Source organism: Phoca vitulina, unplaced genomic scaffold (assembly GCF_004348235.1).
Source record: "Phoca vitulina isolate PV1807 unplaced genomic scaffold, GSC_HSeal_1.0 scaffold94, whole genome shotgun sequence".
Lineage (NCBI taxonomy): Eukaryota > Metazoa > Chordata > Mammalia > Carnivora > Phocidae > Phoca > Phoca vitulina.
Window position 1 is genome coordinate 3,259,937 of NW_022589797.1, and position 23,737 is coordinate 3,283,673.

Below are 23,737 nucleotides of genomic sequence, written 5' to 3' on the forward strand. Positions count from 1 at the left end.
TACTCCACCTTTCTCTTGCTAATTTAACTTGCACTTCCTTGCAACCAATGACTTCTGATTAGAATGTGTGCCCAGGCACTTCTACAAGCACTTCCGGACTCCTGAGTAGCCCCAGAACCACAGTCAATGCCCTATCTGGAGTCAGGAATACGCACCTTGGCTTTACAAGCAGTCATGGGGCAGGGTGAGCTGGGGTGGCAGGGGGCCATACACGGGTGGCCACAGTCAGCTCTGGGGGTGGTGCAGGGCTGCTTGCAGGCCTCATCCACAAGACACTCTCCTTTGTGACAGAGTCTCTGACACTTGTGCATCCCACACGGTAGCGTGGCACTGCAGGGTAATCCGCAAGAGATATCAGCCAGGTGACAGGGGATGTTGCTCCGTAACTAGGAGAGACAGAAGTAGCTAGATTCTTATCTCCGTGTGGGATTTGGGATGAGTTTTAATTTCGTATTTAAACATTTCTGAATTTTCAAAAAGTTACTCTTATCTGAAAAAAATTAGGCTGATCTTTAAAATCTGAAAGGTTAACTTGAAAATAAACAAATCTGAACCTTATTTAATAATACTTGTTATGATCCAAAAGAATTTGTGCTAGCAACCAAGTGTGACTTAAGACCTACACTTCCCAGGGTGGGTAACAAGTACATGAAACCAGATAACTAGGGAGTATTTGAAAATGCTATGACCAACTGAGAGGATCAGATGATCTTCCCCGCTCTGTTCTGCAAACAGCTAGGGCACTGAGTTGACACATGAACCCTGAGGGTTGGGGACACCCTTGACCCATGGTTTCAAGACTGCTGGCAGGGCCGTTTTACATAAATAATCAACTCTCCTCACATCTCCTGACTCATGGTCTTCATAGCTTTAAGCAGCTTTGTCATTTAAATTATTAAGGGGCAACAGGCCATGAAACCCCAAACTCATTTTTTAAATCACCTTCTTCCAAGATTCCTTACTCCAGGAAAAAGATGCTGGAATTTTACTTCTGTGGGACCAAAGGTTACTCTTATATATTCACTCAAATTCTTCCAAGAACCCTCAAAATGAGGAATATACTTTGATTCTAGTGACACATAACTTTTACTCTTGAAGAGGCTTCCAAAGTCTAAGACGTACATGCTTCTAATTGCTTTAGAATCACTTTAGAAGTATTTTGGTAGAATGTAGTTTCCAATCACTAAAGACTTACACTACTGCCAGAGTCCGGAGATAATTTTTGCACACACTATATCCTCTGTTGTCCCCTCCCCTCATTACTTGTCTACCTTTTCATTATCCTTTAGGAGGTCACTTCCTCTACAAACACCTTCCCTGGGTGTGGGCTCCTTCGATCCCGCTCAGTACTTTGGACTTCCCCTGCCACTGCACTTGTAATTGACTGTTTACATGCCTGTCTCCCCCCCCCAGAGTGAAGGCTCCACGAGGGGAGCAGTCACACCTGTCTTATTCTCTTCTGAATCACTTGAACCAGGCCTGTTATACCTAGCACATAGTAGGTATGCAATCAGTATTTGTCGCATGAAGTCCAAATAAGCCGTCAACACAAAGATAATACCTGGATGTCTTAGAATGGTTACTCTCAGAGGAAGTGAGATTTATAAGGACTATGACTTGAGAACCACTCACAGGAAATAAGGGGAGAAAATATGTCGATCAAGATAAAGATACTGAAAGCATGTTGTCATAGATGTCAAGAGTTTCCAAAAATGCTGGCTAACATGTTATGAAGTAAGAAGAAAGTTACAAAATAGTATAAACTTTTTTTTTTTTTTTAAGTAGGATCCACGGTGGGCACAGGGCTTGAACTCACATCCCTGAGATCAAGACCTGAGCTGAGATCAAGAGCTGGATACTCAATTGAGTGAGCCACCCAGGTGTCCCATAAAAATAGTACGATCTTAATAGAGTATGAGAAAGTATGTATCACACATGCCTGATAATCTATGCACAAGAATGTTAAGACTATTTCTTTCTGGATTGCAGAATTGTATATTCTTAATTGTCTACAATGAATATGCATTTTTTAAATTAAGAATTTTTTGAAAGTGCTTCCAAGGGTCTATAGTCAATGGTGCCAAATAAGCTTCCAAGTTGAGAATAAGGATGAAAGTCCTTCACAGTAGTGGCACTGCGGAGGCGTAGATGAGCCTGGAGAAAGGTGTTTTGATCCAGTGGCCAGGACAGGAAGCTGCACGGGGCATAGAGGAAGGAACAGTGGCAGCTGGTGGAGAGACCACCTCCACTCTTGGGATGCTCTCACTGTAACACCTGTACCCAGGCTAGCAACCTCACCCATGCTGGTTAACCTAAAAGTTGTCTCTGAACACAGCTCATGTTCTCAAGCCAACTGACTTTCACCTGATTGCAACCAGAGTAAAAATGATAGCAAAAGAGGCTCAAAATACTACCCATTGTATGATTTCATTTATGTGACATTCCGGAAAAGGCAAAACTACTGGGACAGACAAGAAATCACTGGTTGCCAGGGCCAGGAGATAGGGGGTGAAAATTATACAGACATGAAGGAATATTTGGAGGTGAATGAACTATTCTGCATCTTGACTGTGGTGGTGATTACATGACTGTATGAATGTTTTTGTCAAAATTCAAGGACCTGTACACTTAAAGGGGTAAATCTTATTTTATTTTATTATTTATTTATTTTTTTTTAAAGATTTATTTATTTATTTATTTGACAGAGAGAGACACAGCGAGAGAGGGAACAGAAGCAGGGGGAGTGGGAGAGGGAGAAGCAGGCTTCCCGTCGAGCAGGGAGCCCGATGCGGGGCTCGACCAGGACCCTGGGATCATGACCTGAGCCGAAGGCAGACGCTTAACGACTGAGCCACCCAGGCGCCCCTTTTATTTTTTTTTAGATTTATTTTAGAGAGAGAGAGAGAGAGAGAGCACACGAGCGAGGGGAGGGGTAGTGGGAGAGGGGGAGGTAGAGGGAGAAGGAGAGAGACAGAGAGGGAGACTCCCTGCTGAGCGTGGGATTCTTATGACCCTGAGGATCATGACCTGAACTGAAATCAAGAGTCGGACGCTCAACGGACTGAGCCACCCAGGTGCCCTGGATTCTTCTATTTCTTCTACCAGTATTTAGCCACAGCATGGTGATGGGTAAATTTTATTTTATGCAAATTATATCTTAATTAAAAAAAAAAAGAAAAAAGTGGCAATAGCAAACCTCTGCTTCTTGGAGTATATTTTTACTTTCAGAAACAAAGAGACTAACAATTCTAAAAGTAATTCAATCATAAATCTCTAGCTGGAACAATAAACACTTGAGAGAGAAAACTTACCTCGTGTTTTCCCATGCACCATTTCTGAGTTAGGAAGGTACAGGGGGGACACTTCTCTTCACTATGACAAGAATGATACACTGTTAAAAGAGAAAGGAAATTAGGAATTATGTTTAGGAATAATGTTTAAATAAAGCCACATAAACTGGGGCGCCAGTCGGTTAAGCATCTGACTTTGGCTCAGGTCATGATCTCAGAGTCGTGAGATCAAGCCCCACGTCAGGCTCCCTGCTCAGTGAGGAGTCTGCTCCTCCCCCCTGCTTGTGCTCTCTCTCTCTCTCTCTCTCAAATAAATAAATCTTTAAAAAAATAATAAAGCCACATAAACTATTACACATGTTATAATGGTATATAACATGGAACTTTTAAGTTTAGAAGCTGGGAGTTCTTTTTATTTTTTTAAAGATTTTATTTATTTATTTGAGAGACAGAGACAGCACAAGAGCAGAGGGGGAGGGGCGGAAGAAGAAGCAGGCTCACTGCTAGCAGGGAGCCTCATGTGGGGCTCGATCCCAGGACCCTGGGATCATGACCTGAGACGAAGGCAAACACTTAATCGACTGAACCACCCAGGCGACCCTGGGAGTACTTTTTAAAATGGAAAATAGGAAAGAAAAAGTAGGTGGCTTTCTATTAAAGTGTTGAAGGATGAGCATGAGTGAGAAAAAGAAACCCCACTGAGGCAGGACAGATACATGCACAGAGAAGCAGAGAGGGAGGCAGTTTTTCCACTCATTTCCTACGGCACAGCCCCTGGTCTGTCCATTCTACTCAATCATTCTTTTGGCCCTACCTTACATGGCAACTGCTCACTTTTGCTTACCTATCTTTGCTACTCATCCCATCTGACATGCTCCCGTGATACCTTTCAATTTCCTTGCTGTCTGTAAGAGACAGTTCATCCAAACTCATCTCCTACAACAAAGCCTTCCTTGCTGACCATACCCGACCTTGAGCTCTCTTACACTCCCTCATGTCTGAGGTCTTTTGTAGATGGTTTGCTACCATGTTATCTGGCCCATTTTCATGTAATGGCTGTGTCATGTGCACATAACTACCCTCTTCCTCTTGGGAAGAACATAAGAATCTCTAGGTCATGGGCTACTTTTTTCTTCCTCTGAACCTCTGTGTCTGATACCATGCTGGATATACAACTAACACTCAAAGAAGTTAAATGAATGCTGAACAAAAGCAGGCTCAAACACCTCATAAATGGTTAAGTTCTCACTATGGACATTAACCACAAGGATGTGGACTTCATCTGTATCATCTGCAAGTGAGTGTAAAGGAGGAAGTGGGTGAGTATTGGCTTGGGCACTTACTTCATGCTGGTGTGAACACTGAAGTAGGGGCTTGCAAACTAAGTGGGAAGGGCCATCCTAAGGTCCCCAGGAAAGAAGAGACCTTTTACTTCATTAGGAATTTACTTAATTCTGTTTTACTCTATTAACTTAAAAATTTGAGAACTGGTTGTCTATTTGTCAGTCTGATTCATATGGCCAAATTAAGTGTAAGTGCCAAATCTGGTGACTTGAGTTATTTCAGGTTTGCCTCTGGGACTTGGTAAAATGAAATGATGAGCCCAATATGGTCCCAGAGGAAAGCCAGTAACAGAAAATGGGTGATGTTAAGTAGCTACTGGTCTGGTGTCTACAGCAGTTTATGAGAGAAGAATTGGAAACAACTTAATTGTCCAGCAACATGAGACTAAGTTATGGCCCATCCATGTAAAGCACACTCCATTAATTATTAAAAATCTATACTGGAGAGGGGCACCTGGGCACATTTGGTTGAGCGTCAACTCTTGGTTTCGGCTCAGGTCGTGATCTCAGGGTTGTGAGACTGAACTCCACATTGGGCTCTGCACTCAGCAGGGAGTCTGCTTGAGATTCTCTCTCCCTCTGCCCTTCCTACTTGTGTGCTCTCTCTCAAATAAATCTTTAAAAAAATCTATATTGTATAAAAATATTCATTGATAAGAAGAGAGATTCAAAATACAATAATAAGAGAAGAAAAGAATTAAAATAAAATCAGTAGGATCCCACTTTTATTTTACGTGAAGGAAAAAAACGCAAATATCTATTTTTGCCCATAGAAAAAAAGCCCTGAAAAATACATACTAATGTGTAATTCCTACAAGCTAGCATAATAGATGATTTAAATCCAATCCTTTGACTTTACTGATTTTATCTCACTCTCTTTCTTTTTATACAATAAACATACATTACTTCCATAACAACAGCAACCACAAAAAACAAGTGACTTTCAATTTTGCAAAGAGATGCTCAATCTTGAAATATACACCCAAATTGGAGGCAACAAGAAAAGAAGAAAAGTCCCTGAAAGATAAGACCAGCTGGAGGTTCTCCCAGCCTTTCAGGTGTGTGTGACATCCACAGAGTACAGAGATGGAGGGCACTGTGATTCCCAGCTGTGGCCCAGATCACAGACCCACCTTCAGAGAAGCAGCCCGAGAACAGGGAACAAGGGGTGGCCATCACAACACGACCTCAGAGCACTGAAGACTGTCATGCAACATCCAAAATGACACAGTGTAAGCAAGCTGTGAGGTGCGGAGGAAGGAGGTGGGACCCACCTGGATGGTCACATTCATGGACTCTGGCACAGGTCTGGGTACACTCAGGGGGTCTTGTACCACAGGGAACTGGTGGGTAGATCACTGATGCACCACAGTGGCAGGTTAGTTCATCAAAACCTGATGGAGAGGCAGGCGAAATAAAACAATCTTTCTGAGTTTGGAATGTGCACACACATATTTACACAGACACAGACCACACACACTTTTTTTGGCTTGCATTTTTTTTTCTTTTAGGGGACTGCTTTTTTCACAAAAGGTTTTTATTTTATTAAAGTTGAGCTGGTGGCAAAGGAGCAGACAGGTATGTTATTTGCAACAAACTCTAATCCATGAGCAACCCAGGACACTTTGACATGTATTTTATAGACAACAGATCTACAGACCATCTCTTTTGAGAGAAGAGGAGACTTCCACTAAAGATATAGCTTTTTTCCCCAAACTCCTTTGGTTAGGGAAAAGGATAGAGATTCTGAAAGCCACAAATAATTAACAAACATACTAAAGTATACATTTGAAGATAAACCTCAGAGAGCCACTGAAGCCATTCAAAAAAATTCTTTTTTTTAAAGATTTTATTTATTTGAGAGAGAGAGAGAGTGCGTGTGCACGAGCGGTGGGGAGGAGCAGAGGGAGAGGAAGAAGCAGGCTCCCTGCTAAGCAGGGAGGCTGATGTGGGGTTTGATCCCAGGACCACAAGATCATGACCTGAGCTGAAGGCAGAGGCTTAACCAACTGAGCCACCCAGGCGCGCCCCGCCCCCCAAAATTCTTACAGGTATAATCAACACCTATCACGCTAGAAATATGAAGTTGAAACGAAGCACAGAGCTGCATCCAAGTTCATTATGCACAGTTCCCAAGCTAAATCAAAATGATGACTCACACTGGACAGCTCCAACAAGCAGCCCACCTCAAGAGCTCTCCTAACTCCTAAATCCCAAGGGGAAACAGTTCTCCAATTCTGAGTCTTGGTAGAGGCCAGGCCTTTGGCTGTTGATCTCAACCAAGTCACTAAGAATTAGGAAGCCCAGGGCTCTCAAGGTTCTTCCACCCACTGCTCTTCTCCAGTCAGTACTCTTTCCACCAAACCCTTCAGAGGCTACACAATGTGGCAGAAAGAGCCCTATAAATACAGTAAGGAGACTTAGGCTTTGAGTCCTGGACCTACCACTTACTCGCTAAGTAATTATGGGCTGGTAACTTAACCCTTCTCAGCTTTCTATTGGTGAGGTGGTGATACCATACTTTGGCCTATCCATTCAAAAAGCTTATTATGAGAAATAGCTAGGTAAAGGTAAAGGGGCTATATAAGTTGTTTTCATGGAATCCATGTATGTGATTTATTTATTTTTAAAAGATTATTTGAGAGAGAGAAAGAGAGAGAATGAGCAGGGGGGAGGAGCAGAGGGAGAAGCAAGCAGATTCTCCACTGAGCAGGGTGTCCAAAACGGGGCTCGATCCCAGGACCCTGAGATCATGACCTGAGCCGAAGGCAGACCCTTAACCGACTGAGCCACCCAGGTGCCCCCATGTGTGTGATTTATATCAAAGCACGGACTCAACTCTTTTTTTGAAATGAAGTAGGCCTAGCATTCTAGCAAAAGACATTTTGGGAAATCTTGATCTAAGCCAATCTTTTAATGCAGCAGTTCTCAAAGTGTGCTCTGTTGATGCCTAAGGGTCCCTGAGATCCTTTCAGAGAGTCCATAGGGCCAAAATTATTTTCATAAGACTAAGATATTATTTTTGTTTTCACTATGTTGACATTTATACTGATGGTACAAAAGCCACGGCTAGTAAAACTGCCAGGGCTTTAGCACAGATCAAGGCAGTAGTACCAAAATGTAATCATGGTATTTCTCACTGCCAAGCACTTAGAATAAATAAAAAATGCTAGTTTCACTTAAGAAAGTCCTTGATGAAGCAATAAAAAGAAAGACAATTTAGTTCTTCAATACATGTCTTCTTAAATACAAATTCAAAAGCTGTGAAACAAAGTGGGAAATCTGCATAAAGCACTTTCGCTGCGCACTAAAATATAATCTGGTTGTTTATTTATTTTTTTTTTAAGATTTTATTTATTTATTTGACAGAGAGAGAGAGAGACAGTGAGAAAGGGAACACAAGCAGGGGGGATGAGAGCAAGAGAAACAAGCTGCCCGCGGAGCAGGGAGCCCGACGCGGGGCTTGATCCCAGCACCCTGGGATCATGACCTGAGCCGAAGGCAGACGCTTAACAACTGAGCCACTCAGGCGCCCCAAATCTGGTTGTTTTAAAGAACTGCACTTGTTGGAGTTGTGAGCTAGAATACCATTTTTACTTGAAAGAATGACTGACAAGCTATGGTTATTTAGACTTGGGTATCTGGCATACATTTTATCAAAAATTACCAAAGTGAGCCTATCAATTCAGGAAAACCAATTTTCAAGCCTTCAAGTGAAAACAGAATTTTGGAAAATATGTATTTACCACTATGAGCTTGACAACTTCCTAATACTTTTCCCAAGACTTTTCTGATGAGATTGGTAGTTATATTAATGAATGTAAATTTTTAATATTATAACATAAAATTTTTCACCATTTCAAAAATCTGCATAGCACAGTGAATAATTCATTTCCAAATGATCAATGTGCGATGCTATAAAATCATGCATGGGTAAAAGATCCATTCAAAATATAAGAAAAACCAATGAATTTTAATGTGATAGAGAACAAAAACAAAACCCCGGACTTAAGTCCCTTCTGAAATGAGGTTGAGTTTTGGTATAATTTCAAAAAAAGAATATCCATGATTATACTCTCTTTTTCAACTATATATCTATGTAAGGCCAGATTTTTTTCATTTCCTTCAACTCTATACTGCAACAGATTAATGTAGAAGCAGATATGAGAACCCATCTACTCTTCTAGTTAAAAAAATAGTTTTAAAAATATGTCATTTAAGGACACCTGGGTGTCTCAGTTGGTTAAGCATCTGCCTTCAGCTCATGATCCCAGGGTCCTGGGACTGAGCCCCACATTGGGCTCCCTACTCAGTGGGGAGTCTGTGTCTCCCTCTGCCCTCCCCCACGACTCATGCTCTCTCTCTCTCTCTCAAATAAATAAAATCCTTTTTTTTTAAAAGATTTTATTTATTTATTTGGGGCGCCTGGGTGGCTCAGTCATTAAGCGTCTGCCTTCGACTCAGGTCATGATCCCAGGGTCCTGGGATCGAGCCCCACATCGGGCTCCCTGTGCAGTGGGAAGCCTGCTTCTCCCTCTCCCACTCCCCCTGCTTGTGTTCCCTCTCTCGCTGTGTCTCTCTCTATCAAATAAATAAATAAATAAATAAATAAAATCTTAAAAAAAAAAAAAGGGCTGAGCAGGCAGCCCGATAAGGGGCTTGATCATAGGACCCTGGGATCATGACCTGAGCCGAAGGCAGACGCTTAATGACTGAGCCACCCAGGCGCCCCTCAAATAAACAAAATCCTTAAAAAGAAGTCATTTATATTAATATGCAATGAGTATATTATCTTCTTAAAAGATTTTATTTATTTGAGAGAAAGAGAGACAGCATGAGTGGGGGAGGGGCAGAAGGAGAGGGAGAAGCAGTATAAATAAATAAAATCTTTAAAAAAAATTTGTTTTAATTTCTACTATGGTAAACAGATATAAATCACATAAAAAGAGCTCTTTGAGGGTCCTTGATAATTTTTAAGAATGTAAATGCGTCCTAAAACCAAGTTTCTAAACAGCTACTAATATAGAGAAAGAAGACCGTTGAGGACAGAATCTGTTAATGATATTTAGGAGTAATCCAGTAATGAGCCAGATCTCATCTTAGCATTCTTGCTTACATCCCAGGTTTTATACATTCTGGGAAGACAACACAGCACCAGAATAACTTTTTTTTAACGTCTCAACATATCTGAAATACTTAGGCTTAGTTCAGTAACCCATACCAAATTAAGTAAATCAATCCCTCAAAATATATTATGCCTGAATTTCTAGAAAACTTAAAATAAAGCATATAGTGAAGACACTCACTGGCTTGCCAGCAGGACTGGCAGTTCCCACGGTGACAAGGTTCTTCACATCTATGAAGGCCACAACGGAGTTTCCTCCCACAAATCAAAGGACACTTGTGCTCCTTATCCTACAAAGAGATTCATATTTGTTTGTAAAATTATCTCCATTTATATTTTCCACAAACAACAAGAAGAGTAATAAAAGAGAAGCTCTCCACATTTATGGATGAAATGATGTCCGGGATTAGCTTCAAAATAATTAGAGGGAGTAGGTGTGGATGTGGATGAAATAAGATTAGTCATGAACTGATCACTACTGAAGTTGGGTGTTGGGTATTTAAGACTCATACTAATCTCTCTGCTTTTGTGTATGTTTGAAATTTTCAATAATAAGAGGAAGTCTTTAAGCTTTCGAATACTGATTTATAAGTCTTGGTACGTTGTCCAATTTTATCACTCTTTATCTTACCAATATGTAAACTTTAGAAATAACAATTATGTATAATATACATATATAGGTGTGTGTATACATGCACTACTTTGGTATTGGCACTGCGTTATCTTGTTTATACACAAGACACACACGCACAACATGGTAATACAGTACTGCCAGGGAGTGCTTCCTTTATTTAGTTCCACATAAGTGAATTATTTCAGATAACTGAAAATTGCTCCTTTCAAAAATGCCCTACTCATTTTGCCTACTGACCTGATCCACATTGTATGTGAAACCCAAACCCTGAAGTCCTAAGACCAGCCCAGTCTGTGTGTTAGGACAGCACATAATCTCCTGCAGAGGACTATATGCTCATCTGGTGATCTTGGGCTCTGGAGCCTGAGGCCTTCTTTCTTCTTCCTCTTCCTCCATATTGCCACAGGCTGACCTGGCTAGGGCCTAAAAAGGCCTGTCTCTCTGGGCAGCTCTCTCACTGCTGGTCAGGGGTCCCTCCCAGTGATTTCTAAATCTGGGCTACATTCCAGATGGCTGAGGCTTCTAGATGCCCAGCCCCTGGATGAATGCAATCTGACTGTACCTAATGATAGGTCCACTTACCACACAGCATATCTCATTACATTTATGCCGTCCACACAACCGTTTCTTGTTACACCGCTTATCACACATAAATGTAGCATCTGCTGTGGCCAATTAAAAAGAAAAAAAAAAAAGGGCAAAGGATATGAACATTCATTCAACAAATATTTGAGTGACTACAAGCTGAAGAAATACAAATGTAATAAGATAAATAAGTTAGTTATGGTGAAAATAAATATAAAAAGATATTTTTCATTTGTCAGATTGTCAAAAAGACAATGGGAGACTGATTAATATTTGGTATGGGTGAAGGTGTAGAGAGAACAAGGCACACTCAGTGGATAGGAGTATAAATTTTTGATGTACATATGTATCTATCAAAAATTTCAGTGGTAATTCTATCTTAAGAAATCATTCCTGGGGTGCCTGGGTGGCTCAGTTGGTTAAGCAATTGCCTTCGGCTCAGGTCATGATCTCAGGGTCCTGGGATCGAGCCCCGCATCGGGCTCCCTGCTCGGCGGGAAGCTTGCTTCTCCCTTTCCCAGTCCCCCTTGCTTGTGTTCCCTCTCTCTTTTAAAGATAAATAAAATCTTTAAAAAAAAAAAAAAGAAATCATTCCTACATATATAGTTTTAAAAGTGGCTAAAAAAAAAAAAGTGGCTAGGACACCAAAAGCACAATCAACAAAAGAAAAAACAGAAACTGGGCTTGATCAAAATTAAAAGATTTTGTGCACCAAGAACACCATTAAGAAAGTGAAAAGACAGTCTACATAATGGGTGAAAATATTTGCACATCATCTATCTATAAGGGTCTAGGACCCAAAATACATAAAGAACTCTTACAACTCAACAACAAGAGAAACCACCCAATTAAAAGATTGGCAAAGGACTTAAAAAGACTCTTTTCCAAAGAAGATTACAAATGGCAAAGTACATTAAAAAATGTTCAACGTCACTAAGGAAATGCAAATCAAAACCATAATGACATATCACTTCATATATATTTAGATAGCTATAATAAAAAAACACATAAAAACCAAAACCAAAACCAAACAAAAAATAAGTGTTGGAGAGAATGTGGAAAAACTGGAACCCTCATACATTGTTGATGGGAATGTAAAATGATGTAGCTGCTACAGAAAACTGCTGTGGCAGTTCTTCAAAAAATTACACACAGAATTACCATATGATCCAGCAATTCCACTTGTAGGTATATATCCAAAAAAATTTTATTTTTTATTTTTTTTAAAGATTTTATTTATTTATCCGACAGAGAGAGACACAGCAAGAGAGGGAACACAAGCAGAGGGAGTGGAAGAGGGAGAGGCAGGCTCCTCGGAGCAGGGAGCCCGACGTGGGGCTCGATCCCAGGACCCTGGGATCATGACCTGAGCCGAAGGCAGACGCTTAACGACTGAGCCACCCAGACGCCCCTATCCAAAAAAATTTTAAACACATATTTTAACAAAAATTTGTGTACAAATGTTCACAGTAGCACTAATCATAATAGCCAAAAGATTGAAACAACCCAAATGTCTGTTAACAGATGAATGGATAAATTGCAATATATCCATACAATGAAATATTATTCAGTCATAAAGAGGAACGAAGTACTGATATGTACTACAACATGGATGAACTTGAAAACATGCTAAGTGAAAGAACCCAGGCATAAAAGGTTACATACTATATGATTCCATTTATATGAAAAACTCAGAACAGGTAAATCCATAGAGACAGAAAGCAGATTAGTGGTTTCCAGGGGTTTAAGGGAGGAGTGAGTAGGGAATGAAAACTTGATGAATACAGGGTTTCCTCTTGGGGTGATGAAAATGTTTTGGAACTAGACAGAGGTGATGGCTGCACAACACCGTGAATTTACTACATGCCACTGAATTGTATACTTTAAAATGGCCTGTTCTAGATTATGTGAATTTTATCTCAATTTTTAAAAATGGGCTAGGTGCTAGGTGGGTGAAATAATGTTTGAGATTTGTTTTCAAAGTACTCTAGTGAAAATAAAAAGTAGGGAAGGGAGGGATGGATGAAACAAGACAGGCAAAATGTTGATAATGGATGATGGGTGACAGGTGCTTAGGGGTTTATTATATTAATCTTTCTACTCTCACTTATGGTTGAAATATTTCATCATAAAGTTTTAAAATGTCAGACAAGATGGCTACTGCATTATTCGTAATGGGGAAAAACTGGAGACAACCTGAATGACCACCCAAAGGGCAATGGCGAACTATACTGTGGCATACCCACATACAGAATACTCTGTAAGAGGGAGGGCTATATACACTGACATGGAAAAATGTCTTTGATATATTACTGAGGAAAAAAAAAAGACCCAAGTTGCAAAGAGCATGTTTACTATAAATCTAAGTTTAGAAGAAAAAACAAAACTAATGGGCATGTGTATACATCTATATGAATACAGAAAAAGATCTAAGACCCAGACCCAACAAACTAATAAGTTTCATCAGGGAAGTGGAACTAGGAGGGGAAAAATCGGGTTAGGGTATATTTCACTTTTTACTTTACACTGCTGTTATTTTTTTACTTTAAAAGTGTATTAATGTAATTTTTTCAAATTATGTTTTTTAATAACCAAAATTTTGACTGTGGGCTTAAGGCGGGTATTTCCAGTTACCTCCCAAACAGCCACTCCCCACCTTCTTAAGGCTAACAGAGCCTTAATTTTGTTCAGAAATTGGGTGCCCATGTGCTCCTCAGTTCCAGGTGTGAATGTAGTATAATAGTCTATCTAGCCTGTTCATTTCATTCCCCTTGTTAATGTCCGGTTTAGGCAGGAGCATGTGATACAAAGTGTATTGAGAACCTCTCAGAACTGTTTTCCTTGCTCTTTAAGAAGGAAGGGAAGCTTGGAGCATCTGGGTGCCTCAGTCAGTTAAGCATCAGACTCTTGATTTCGGCTCCAGCCATGATCTCAGGGTTGTGAGATCAAGCCCCAAGTCGGGCTCTGCACTCAGTGGGGGACTGGCTTCAGATTCTCTCTCCCTTTGCCCTTCCCCCACCCCACTTGCTCTCTCGGGGGTGGGGGGGGGATGGGGGGAATGAAGGAAGGGAAGCTTAAGAATCTCTTTCCTTTAGATGATGTTGGGTATGATGTATGGACTTGCTGTAGCTAACTTACACCCGTGATGGAAAAACCAAAAAAATCAGAGAAGCTGACCTGGTGTCCTGGAATCAGTGAGGCTGGAATTAACCAAGCCTGGACTTGTTCTGCCTCCACACTTCCTATTATGTGAGACAGTAAACTCCCTTATTGCTGATGTTACTTTTCCCTGGGTTTTCGATACCTGCAAACAAAAGCATCCTAACCCAATACAGTTTTCTTCCTGGCCAGGATAAGAGCTTTAATTTTGTACACATTTAACTTCTATTTAACTTTTATCACTTTTTCAAAAAGGTTTTAAGGTTAAACAAAAGACTATGAGATGGTTAGCAAAGGACAGAATCGTAATAGCATGGAATGTCAGGATCAAGGACAAAGGAAGAAAGAACACCATAGTCCTCAAGTTTAAGAAGGCTGCTGGTTGAGTACCTGTTCCAGGTATGCAACAGTCATATCAAGCCTTATGGGGATCAAGCATCAGAGTCAGTGTGTAAAAAGTTTGCTGCATTAGGTATTATTCACCTTCACCCCCACTACCACCATTTTATTATGAAAATTTTCAAACATATAAAGAAGTTGAAACAACTTTACAGTGAATATCCATATGACCATTACTGAGATTCTACCCTTACTTTTTCACATATCCACCTATTCTATCTACCAATCAATTTATCTTAATATTTGATGCATTTCAAAGTAAGTTGCAGATATGGGTACACTTACCCTAACTTTAGCATTTCATTAACTAGAATTCAATTTATGATTTTTACTTTTCTTTTCAGGTAAAAGTTACATACAATGAAATACACAAACCTTAACTGAATTACCTTTACTGAATTATGACAAATACATAACCCAAACCCCTATCAAGATAGAGAACAATTACTTTTACCCCAGAATGTTCCCTCTTACCCGTTCCCAGTCATACCTTCACTTTTTAGACTGGTACATGGAAGCTCCTATGGAAAAAGGAAAAAAAGACAACAGTAACTCCTTTAGGAATAAATGAAACAACTATAGTATAATGCTAATTGTAACATGTATATCCTAAATATCCTGTACTTCTCTGGCAGCCACTTATTTACCAACTTTACCCATCTGGGACTAGGTTAGCTCAGTCTCTATATTAATATGCTTTATTCACAACAGGGCCCCAGGTTTACTGACACTTCATGCAAATATCATTGTAACAATCTTTGTGGTCTGGTCTCCTAATTTAAAGTAGATTAGGAATTATAATATCTGAATGGAAAGAGGGGTGGCTAAAGGTATACAAAGCAAAGAAAAATAACTTCCTGGCAAGGGTAGACAGAAGAAGCCATAAATAGCAGAAAATGTGAAAATATGTAACAATCTGGTACCAGAGGCAAACAGTTCAACATACTTAAGAGCAGCCCTGACATTGCTGAAATGCAGCAAAGTAGAAATATAGTAGTCCTCTGGCATTCAGAGTATTACTGTAGTAATTATGTAGGAATGACCCCAAAGATCTATCACATGTAACTTGCTGAGGCATGATCCTGAATAACATGTGTGGAGAGGCAGCTGTGCAGGAGTAAGTCAGTCACTTGGGAGGGAGGGAGCTTGGCTGCCCACCATCTACATTTGAATTTGTCTTTGATGTCATTCACAGGTTGCTATGTACTCAGAAACTAGCAAAATGATAAAAATACTCTATCTTAGTGAAAATGACCCTGAAAAAAGGGGCAGCTACTAGAGCTGAAGACAGAAGTAAAAAGGTCTAAGAAATGGACGATTCTGGCTAGAAAGATGTTTTAGATAAATTAGTTGGCTGGGTTGGATAAGAAAAAGTTCCCCATATGTTTTCTAGAAATTTCATGAGTAGCCTCATGAATATTGTTTGAGCGAATGTTCAAGTTAATGCAAACACTGGATTACAGAGTAGAAATGACATGCCAGAGTGATAAACTGCAGGGAAAGGCAGAGCTCCTACAGATCCCTAAAATCAGTATGAATTACCAACAAAAACTTAAATACAGTACTCTTTGTTAAGAGGTAGTAAGATATAGAACACATTTTTCAAAGATTCCCACCAAAGTGATTAAAAGAAAACCACCTCTGAAGCTTTAAGAAGTTTTATTTATCTAGAAAACTCACTCCAGGGGCGCCTGGGTGGCTCAGTCGGTTAAGCATCTGCCTTCAGCTCAGGTCATGATCCTGGGGTCCTGGGATAGAGCCCCTGAGTCGGGCTCCCTGCTCAGTGGGGATCCTGCTTTATCCTCTCCCTGTCCCTCCCCTACCCATGCCTTCTCTTGCTCTAAGTAAAATCTTAATTAAAAAAAAAAAAAAAAAGGAAAAAAGAAAACTTACTTCCAATGGAAAAGCCCATTCCATTACAAAAGACATCTCATGAAAAATTTGGCTAAACAATGAGGTGATGATCAACAGTTTCAAGGAGATTTTTTACTTTGTCGAAGTTTTCAACAGAATTCATACTGATAGGGAGTGCCTCCAGCAATTTTAGAATAAAACTTACTTGCAAAAATTCTATTTACACACAGCTTTTCATGAGTACACTCACTGCCATGGGGTCCAGTATTCAAGGGAGTGAGGAAGGACAGTGAATGAGAAGCAAAAAAGCACAGAGAATGGGATTGCTGGGGAGAAAGAAGCAAACTGACAGTAGCCATTTCTAGCTCACGCATCCCAACCTGCCTGTGCTTCTTGGTCACAAAGAGCACCTCTGGGCATTACTAAAATTGTGATCACTAAATCACAGTACTTCACAGTCTTCAAGGTCCTGTAGCTGACATTCAAAATATCTCTACTGCCCCATGTACTCTGCAGTTTCTTTCAGGAAAAAAACTGCACACACACACAACTTTTGCCACATGTAAACTGCTATATTTTTACATTTTTATTCTAAAGCTTACCTAATAAGCTAGCACCCAATTTATGGACCATATCCTCAGAACATTTGCAAGTCATCAGCTACCCAGACCTTGGGCTTGGTAGCAGTGAATGTGCACTGAAAGTGGGTCAAAGAGGACAGATCAATACTTGGTATGTTCTCCAAGTTGGATTACCCAAAGACTTCCACAGCAAGGCTCCTGCCTTTGGTTACAAGCATAGGAATGGTAAAAATGGTAAGATGTCCTTTTTCTAACAAAAAGTCCAATCAAAACTACCCCAGGCAGAAAGAAGAAATTGACAAAACAGTTGTACAGTTAAGAATTAACCTTTCTGAAAGGGCGGTCTGGCCTTTGCCATTGGCTTCTGGGAGGTTATCTCTAAGCCTTTGGAATATCATGCTTGATAGGAGTGTCACTATTTGCCTGAGGCCTTGGGTCTTCACACAGTGTAACATAATTTAGGGTACAGGCTGGCCATACTGAAAAGTCTTAAAGTGGGGACTGGCTACACCACAAAGACCAATGATGTACTTCAGTGTGGGGCTTTGGGTCACATGGTAACCGGAGACCTCTGGTGACACTGGAGATTGAGATCAGCTACATGGGCGGTCAACCATGTGTACACAATAGAGCCTCAGTAAAAACTGAATACCCAGGCTCGGGTGACCCTTCCTGGTTGGCAATACCCCATGCATATTATCACCAACTGATGTTGAGAAAGTAACACTGTTCCAACTCCATAGGGAGAGGACAATTAGAAGCTTCATATTTGGTATTTCTTGGACTCTGCCCTGTGTGTTTCTTCCTTTGGGTGATATTAATCTGTATCCTTCCCCTGCTGTAACCACGATTACAACAGCTTTCAGTGAGTTCTGCTGAGTCCTTTTAGTGAATTATCAAACCCTGAGGGTGGTCTTGGGGACACTGGACTTGCAGTTGGCATCAGAAGTTAGGGTGGTCTTGTGGACTATTCTAATTCAGCAGTTGTCTAAACTCTCGCAGTGGGTGTCAGAAATGAAGGTGATCTTGTGGACTGTGTTCTCTCCAACTTCTTAGTTAGCTAACTCCTTGCAATAGTGATTTTGTCCTATAGTAGCATCTGGCATTATCACACTGTATTCGGTAGAGCTATCTGTATACTTGCCTTAGCCCAATTACTGGTCTCTGAGCCTGGAGTGATACTTCCCCCCACCCCCAATACCTACCCTACAACTGGCCTCTGGTTGCTGTCAGCATACACTGGCTGGACTGAATGAATCATACATACTATGAGAGGAATAAAACATTATTATGTTATTTTGATTCCTCCCATCCCATAATCACTAATTTAAAAGGTACGGGTGATAACAACTCTAACATTGTTTACGATTTACCTTTGTTCTGAAAGAGCATCTGCAGGAAATAACTGATGTACGAGAGCATGGTCCACAGTCTCCTTCATGGCAGAGCTTTTCGCAGGTATGAATGAAATCTTTAATAAAAATGAAAAGAGCTAGGAATGAACACTGCAAGTATGCATTTTCAGACTCCCAAGTTCACTAGCCACACTGGTCTTCTACTTCTATGCCCTGCAACTCCAGACTCAGAGTTGAGGGAAGAAGGATGTAGTCAATGCCTCTTCCTCTATCCTCTCTTAATCTAGCAGGCTGGGCCTTTTCTGGCAAAGAAAGGGCCCAGAATTAGTCACTGGAATATCCTGTGGAGTGCATAATGCTTTGCCTAAGTCAAAAATCAGATCTTCTGACTTCTTTCTTCAGGCGTCAAGTCTCAAGGTTAGACTTGGATATCCTTAAAATTACAGCCATGGATGACTTTACTAAAGTACTCTTGACTCTGAAAATCTGGGGATCATAAACAATCAGAAACCATGATCCATAACCTCAGACTCCAGCTCTTCAACTATCTGGTGATAAGAGGTCTGTCATTCATTCTGCTAAACAAGATTTAGGACGAATCCTTTTTCAAGAACCCCTCGGGGATCAGCCACAGTCTCTTATGGCTACTGTTTAAATGTATTTTTTTCCATTCTTTTATTTTCAGCCTAATTTTATTTTTAACTCTAAAGTATATTTTCTAAAGATACCGCATAGTTGGATTGTATGCTTTATAAAATAATTTGATTGGATAGCCTCTGCTTTTTAATAGTTTAATCCATTCACATTATTATTGATACAGTTGGATAATATCTGCCATTTATCTTTTACTTCTCTGTAACCCTCATTTCTTTTTTGTTAATCTAATCCTCTTTACTGCTTTCTTTGGCATTAAGTGAATATTTTCTAATTTAACATTTTTTTCCTTTAATGGTTATTTTTCACTATTTTTAGGGGGGGTATTTTCTTAATGGTTGTTCTAGGGCTTACCATACACATCTTATCAGAATCTACTTCAGATTTATACTAACCTAATTCCAGCGAGATAGAGAAGCCTTAATCCTATGTAGTAGCTCTATTCTCTCTTCTCTTTTATGCTGTTATTGTTACACATATTATGTCTACATGTTATAAACCCCATAATACATTAATTACTTCATATAATTTTTATTAAAGCTGAGAATAGGACAGCAAGCACACATTCAAAGTTTGTTGTTGTGTTTATCATCTTATTTACCATTTCTGGTTTTCTTCATTTGTTCCTGCAGATCTGAGTTACCATTTGGTATATCACTTCCTTACTCCAGTACAACTTTGATCCCACCCACCCCCTTTGTGCTCTTATTGTCAGATATATTTCCACATATTATAAGCTTAATACTATAATTACATATTATCTTATACAACTGTTTTTTAAGTCAGTTGCAAAAAGAATATACATTTACACTGTCATTTAAAATTATGTAAATACCATTACTCTTTGATTTTTCATATGGATTTGAATTTATATCTTGGTTTACTTGCTTTTATCTGAAGAACTTCCTTTAGTATTTATTGTGAAGTAGATCTACTAGCAATGAATTCTCTGTTTTTATTTTCATTTTTGAAAGATAGATCTGCTGGACAGAAGCTTCTTGGTTGGCAGTTCGTTCCCCCCCAGCATTTTGAATAGTTCATTCCAGTGTCTTCTTGTTGTGATGTACTGTTCTCCATTGTTTCTGATGAGAAGTCTGCTGTTAATCTTATAGGGGTTCCCTTGTATGTGAGGAGTCAAATTTCTTGCTGCTTTCAAGATTTTCTCTTTGTCCTTGGTTTTCAGCTTTTTAATTATGTCTAGGTGTGGATCTCTTTGAATTCATCCTATTGGGTAAGTTGAGCTTCTTGGATACATAGATTAATGGTTTTCAATAAACTTGAAAGGTTTTCAGCTATTCAAATATTTTTCTGCTTTCTACTATTGTGGTATTCCCATTACATATATGCTTGTGTGCTTAAAAGTGCCCCGCATTTGTTTAGAGGTGCCGTTCACTTTTCTTGATTCTACTTTCTCTCTGCTGGGCATAAATTGCTCAGCAGTCTGATCCAGTGAAATGTGGGTAGGGGTAGTCTTTGAGTAAAGTCTGTGAAGTTTGTTCTGACCTCAGAAGGGCTCCTCTTAGCTATCTCTTTCCCTGGTTCTTTCTGCTGAACTAGCTGGCTTACAGGTTAGCTTATTGCCCTTAATTAAGAAGAGGTATTATTTTCTAAAGGACCTTTATTTAGGTCTGAACTTCTCCAGCGTTACAAATTAAAGTCAGTTCCTTTGGGGGAATACTTTGTAGCTCTCTTTTCTTATGGACTACCTTCCCCCGCCAGGAAAAGTCTCAGTTACTCTTGGTGCTGAGTGGGACAGTAGCCTCTGGTTTTCTTGGCTTGTTTATCCCAGTGTGGAACATCTGCTCTAAAAGTGAGCTGGGGTGAAGATGACTGGGGCCGCAATAGTCTAGCCTGTTGTGAATGGGGTAAAAACTCTGACTTATAGGTGGGCCTGTATGGAAGACAGCCCCCAACCTCTCAGCTGTGCTTACCAGAAATTTAGCCTCTTCAACTTGGAGTTAGAGGGGATGAAAAATGCTGGCAGTCTGCTCCTCCCAGTGAGATATGGTAACCCTTGACTGGGAGCTTAGAGGTAGAGGCAGCCTCATCTTCCTGGCACACCTATCCTGAATATAGCTTTTGTTAAGCTGAGCTCGGGGTGGAAGGAAGGGAGTGGACTGTGACTTAAATGACAACACAGACTTGCTGTTCTTACTGAATTTTAGATTTTCTTTAATAAAAAATACTTCTTTATTTGATGTATGCCCACAGGAACATTTCCAGAAACTTTAAATGATTGCTTTGTAATAATTTTCCCTAGCTTTGCCTGTTTTGCTGGGGAGTGGGTCCATGTAGCTCATGTTCCCATCCTGAAAGCAGAACTCTCCCTAGTGTCTTGTACTAAAGCGATCTGTCTAGGATGGAAATTCCTATTGAGTGAGCTACTAAAAAACCTCAGTAAGCTTTCTACAGATAAGTCAGGTCTGAATAAACTTGACAGCCATTGTTTTCACTAGCCATGGGCTTGTCTTTGAGTTTCTCAATCCAACTCAGCCTAATTCCTTACAAATTTTCCATGATTAAAAACTTGTTGAGGTAACAAGTGGTTACCCTCAAACCCCTTCATCTGGTCTTGTCCCACCCCCTGGGTCTGTTTATAAAGACAATTACTATCCTTCTCTTGCTCAAGTCCCCATGCACTACCCATTTCACATTTCCTCCTTCTCTCATTGCCAACGTATCTTAGCCCCACAGTGGGATTTCTGGTCATCGTATATGAAATTATTACAAAACTGACCCATGAGCTTTCTGAAAAGGGAAGACCTTTACCATCCTTCTTGATTTTGAAGTCATTTGATCTCCACTTTACAGAGCTTATCTGAAGATACATTTTTACAGTAGGCAAAGAGAACCAACAGACAACTGACTTTCCTAATGCACTAAAAATATGTATTAAAACATGAGAAAAGAGCATTTCTCCTCTATACAGAATTTTAAAGTCACACTGTAAAAAATAATTAGGTAGAGTGTACCTACCGGTTTCTGCTGGTATCTGGAAAAAATATGAAATCTCTCTTTTCGATAAACATGGAAACCAAACCTAAAGATTTTAGCTTTGCCAATTAGTTATAGGAACACCTCTCTTATATAGACTCAGTTGCCCATGTCCATTTTTCTAAATACATAGCCTTTGAACACTCAGCCAGGAGAGAAGGTGCCAAGTCACTGCAAAACTATACAGGTATATTCCCCAAGGACTGCCTCAGAACATTTCAGAACTCAAACTATTACTTTAAAGCTAATTCTAACAAACTTTTTCTGGTTTCTATATCCAAGTAATCAGAAGCCACAAGTCAGGAAAAAGGGAGAGTCACTAATGGTAGGCACACAGACATACTAAAAGCAATGACAGGAAAATAAACACTCAAAACCTTTAACAAGTAGATAAAACAATTCAAACTGCATATTGGTGTAGGGAAATTGCCTGAAAACCTTAGCAGGCCCTAAGGACATCACTGTACCCAGCATAATACAATAACTGAGGTTCAGGAAAATGATGACTCTGGGTCAATAAAGAGAAAAGAAATTATCTTCAGTAACCTCTGTTTAAAGAAAGCAAATGTAAATTTTAGAAAACTGTCCTTCCAAAATGATGCTCAGGAGGTCTTTTCCCTCAACTAGATGGGAAACTTATCTATAGAGAAAGTATTTCCTGAGTACTCCAAATGGCTAAAGTTTTATTATACTTAGCATTTTAGTTCTTAAACATCTCACCCACAGTTATTTAACATGTTCCCATTATATGAAAATGCCTTTACCCTGGATTGGTAAAAGGATATATGGTTTTCATACTACTGCAGGCTACTAAGAGAAATTGTAACCTCCCCCACTCCCCGGCACCAGCCCTGCATGGGACAGTATCTCACAACTGTCCTAAGTTGGCAATAAAATACCTAAAGCAGGAGAGATCACTTGGGCATATTTGAGTTTTCACAAGTATATTTTGAGGAGGAAAGAAAAAGTGCCCACACAAATCTGATCATTAGTATTTTCAAAAGCTTCTGATATTATAACTGAAATTGAACACTATTCTGCTTATATAGTCACTGTTGCCAAAAATTTCCATTCATATGTTTAAAGACAACTTTATGCCTACTGGTTACCTAAGGAACCACATGGCAGAGGCTTGCCGCACACTTTTCCACATGAAGGGACAGGATCCATGCATGTTTTCCGACCACTACTTCCAAGTTCTAGCAACTGGCTGAGAGGAGTTTGGCCACAAGGGCAACAGCGCACCAGCTGGGGAAGCCGTGGGCATGGCTGGCAGGGCTGAGGGTGGCACACTTGAGAACATGTATGATTCCCACATTTCAAGTCCCTGTTAAGAAAAACAACAGACTATTACATAATTGTTGCATAAAATATGGCTTTATTCTAACTGAGAAAAACATAAAACCTTACTTGCCACATATCTTTAAACAGCCAAAGTCGCCAAATCCATCAGACTTTCCTACATCTGTTCCACATAACACATCTCGGGAAGTGCTGCCACAGTAGCATACTTGAGGACACAATTTCAAAAACAAAGGTGAGTAAACTGTATGGGCTCTTAAAATATTCCAAACAGTCTATAAGAACCTAGCACAAAATGCTACTCATTAGTGTTGATCAGACCTGATGCAGAAATAAATGTGGCTCATATAGCAGCTCTAAGACCCACCTAAAAGGCTTTATCAGAGGAAGTAAAAAAGGCCTTGTAAGACTGTTGGTATCCCATGGTGCCTCTGCAGCCGGTCCCCAAAACAGCATTAAAGT

At 40.0% G+C, this 23,737-nt stretch overlaps 1 protein-coding gene across 4 annotated transcripts in view; it reads right to left on the minus strand.

Annotated features, from left to right (window-relative positions):
- The window catches only part of NFX1 (nuclear transcription factor, X-box binding 1), a 74,229-nt gene that overhangs the window by 16,231 nt on the left and 34,261 nt on the right, over positions 1–23,737 (minus strand). For 3 of the 4 annotated variants that reach the window (XM_032396787.1, XM_032396785.1, XM_032396788.1), the window contains exons 8-16: positions 23,384–23,483; positions 23,083–23,300; positions 18,344–18,441; positions 15,026–15,056; positions 10,975–11,057; positions 9,940–10,048; positions 5,908–6,027; positions 3,312–3,391; positions 156–386 (exon numbers count right to left, since the gene is read on the minus strand). In XM_032396787.1, the coding sequence (XP_032252678.1) occupies positions 156–386; positions 3,312–3,391; positions 5,908–6,027; positions 9,940–10,048; positions 10,975–11,057; positions 15,026–15,056; positions 18,344–18,441; positions 23,083–23,300; positions 23,384–23,483 (1,070 nt within the window). The remainder of the gene's footprint in view (positions 1–155; positions 387–3,311; positions 3,392–5,907; positions 6,028–9,939; positions 10,049–10,974; positions 11,058–15,025; positions 15,057–18,343; positions 18,442–23,082; positions 23,301–23,383; positions 23,484–23,737) is intronic. The other variant, XM_032396786.1, reaches the window with a different exon arrangement.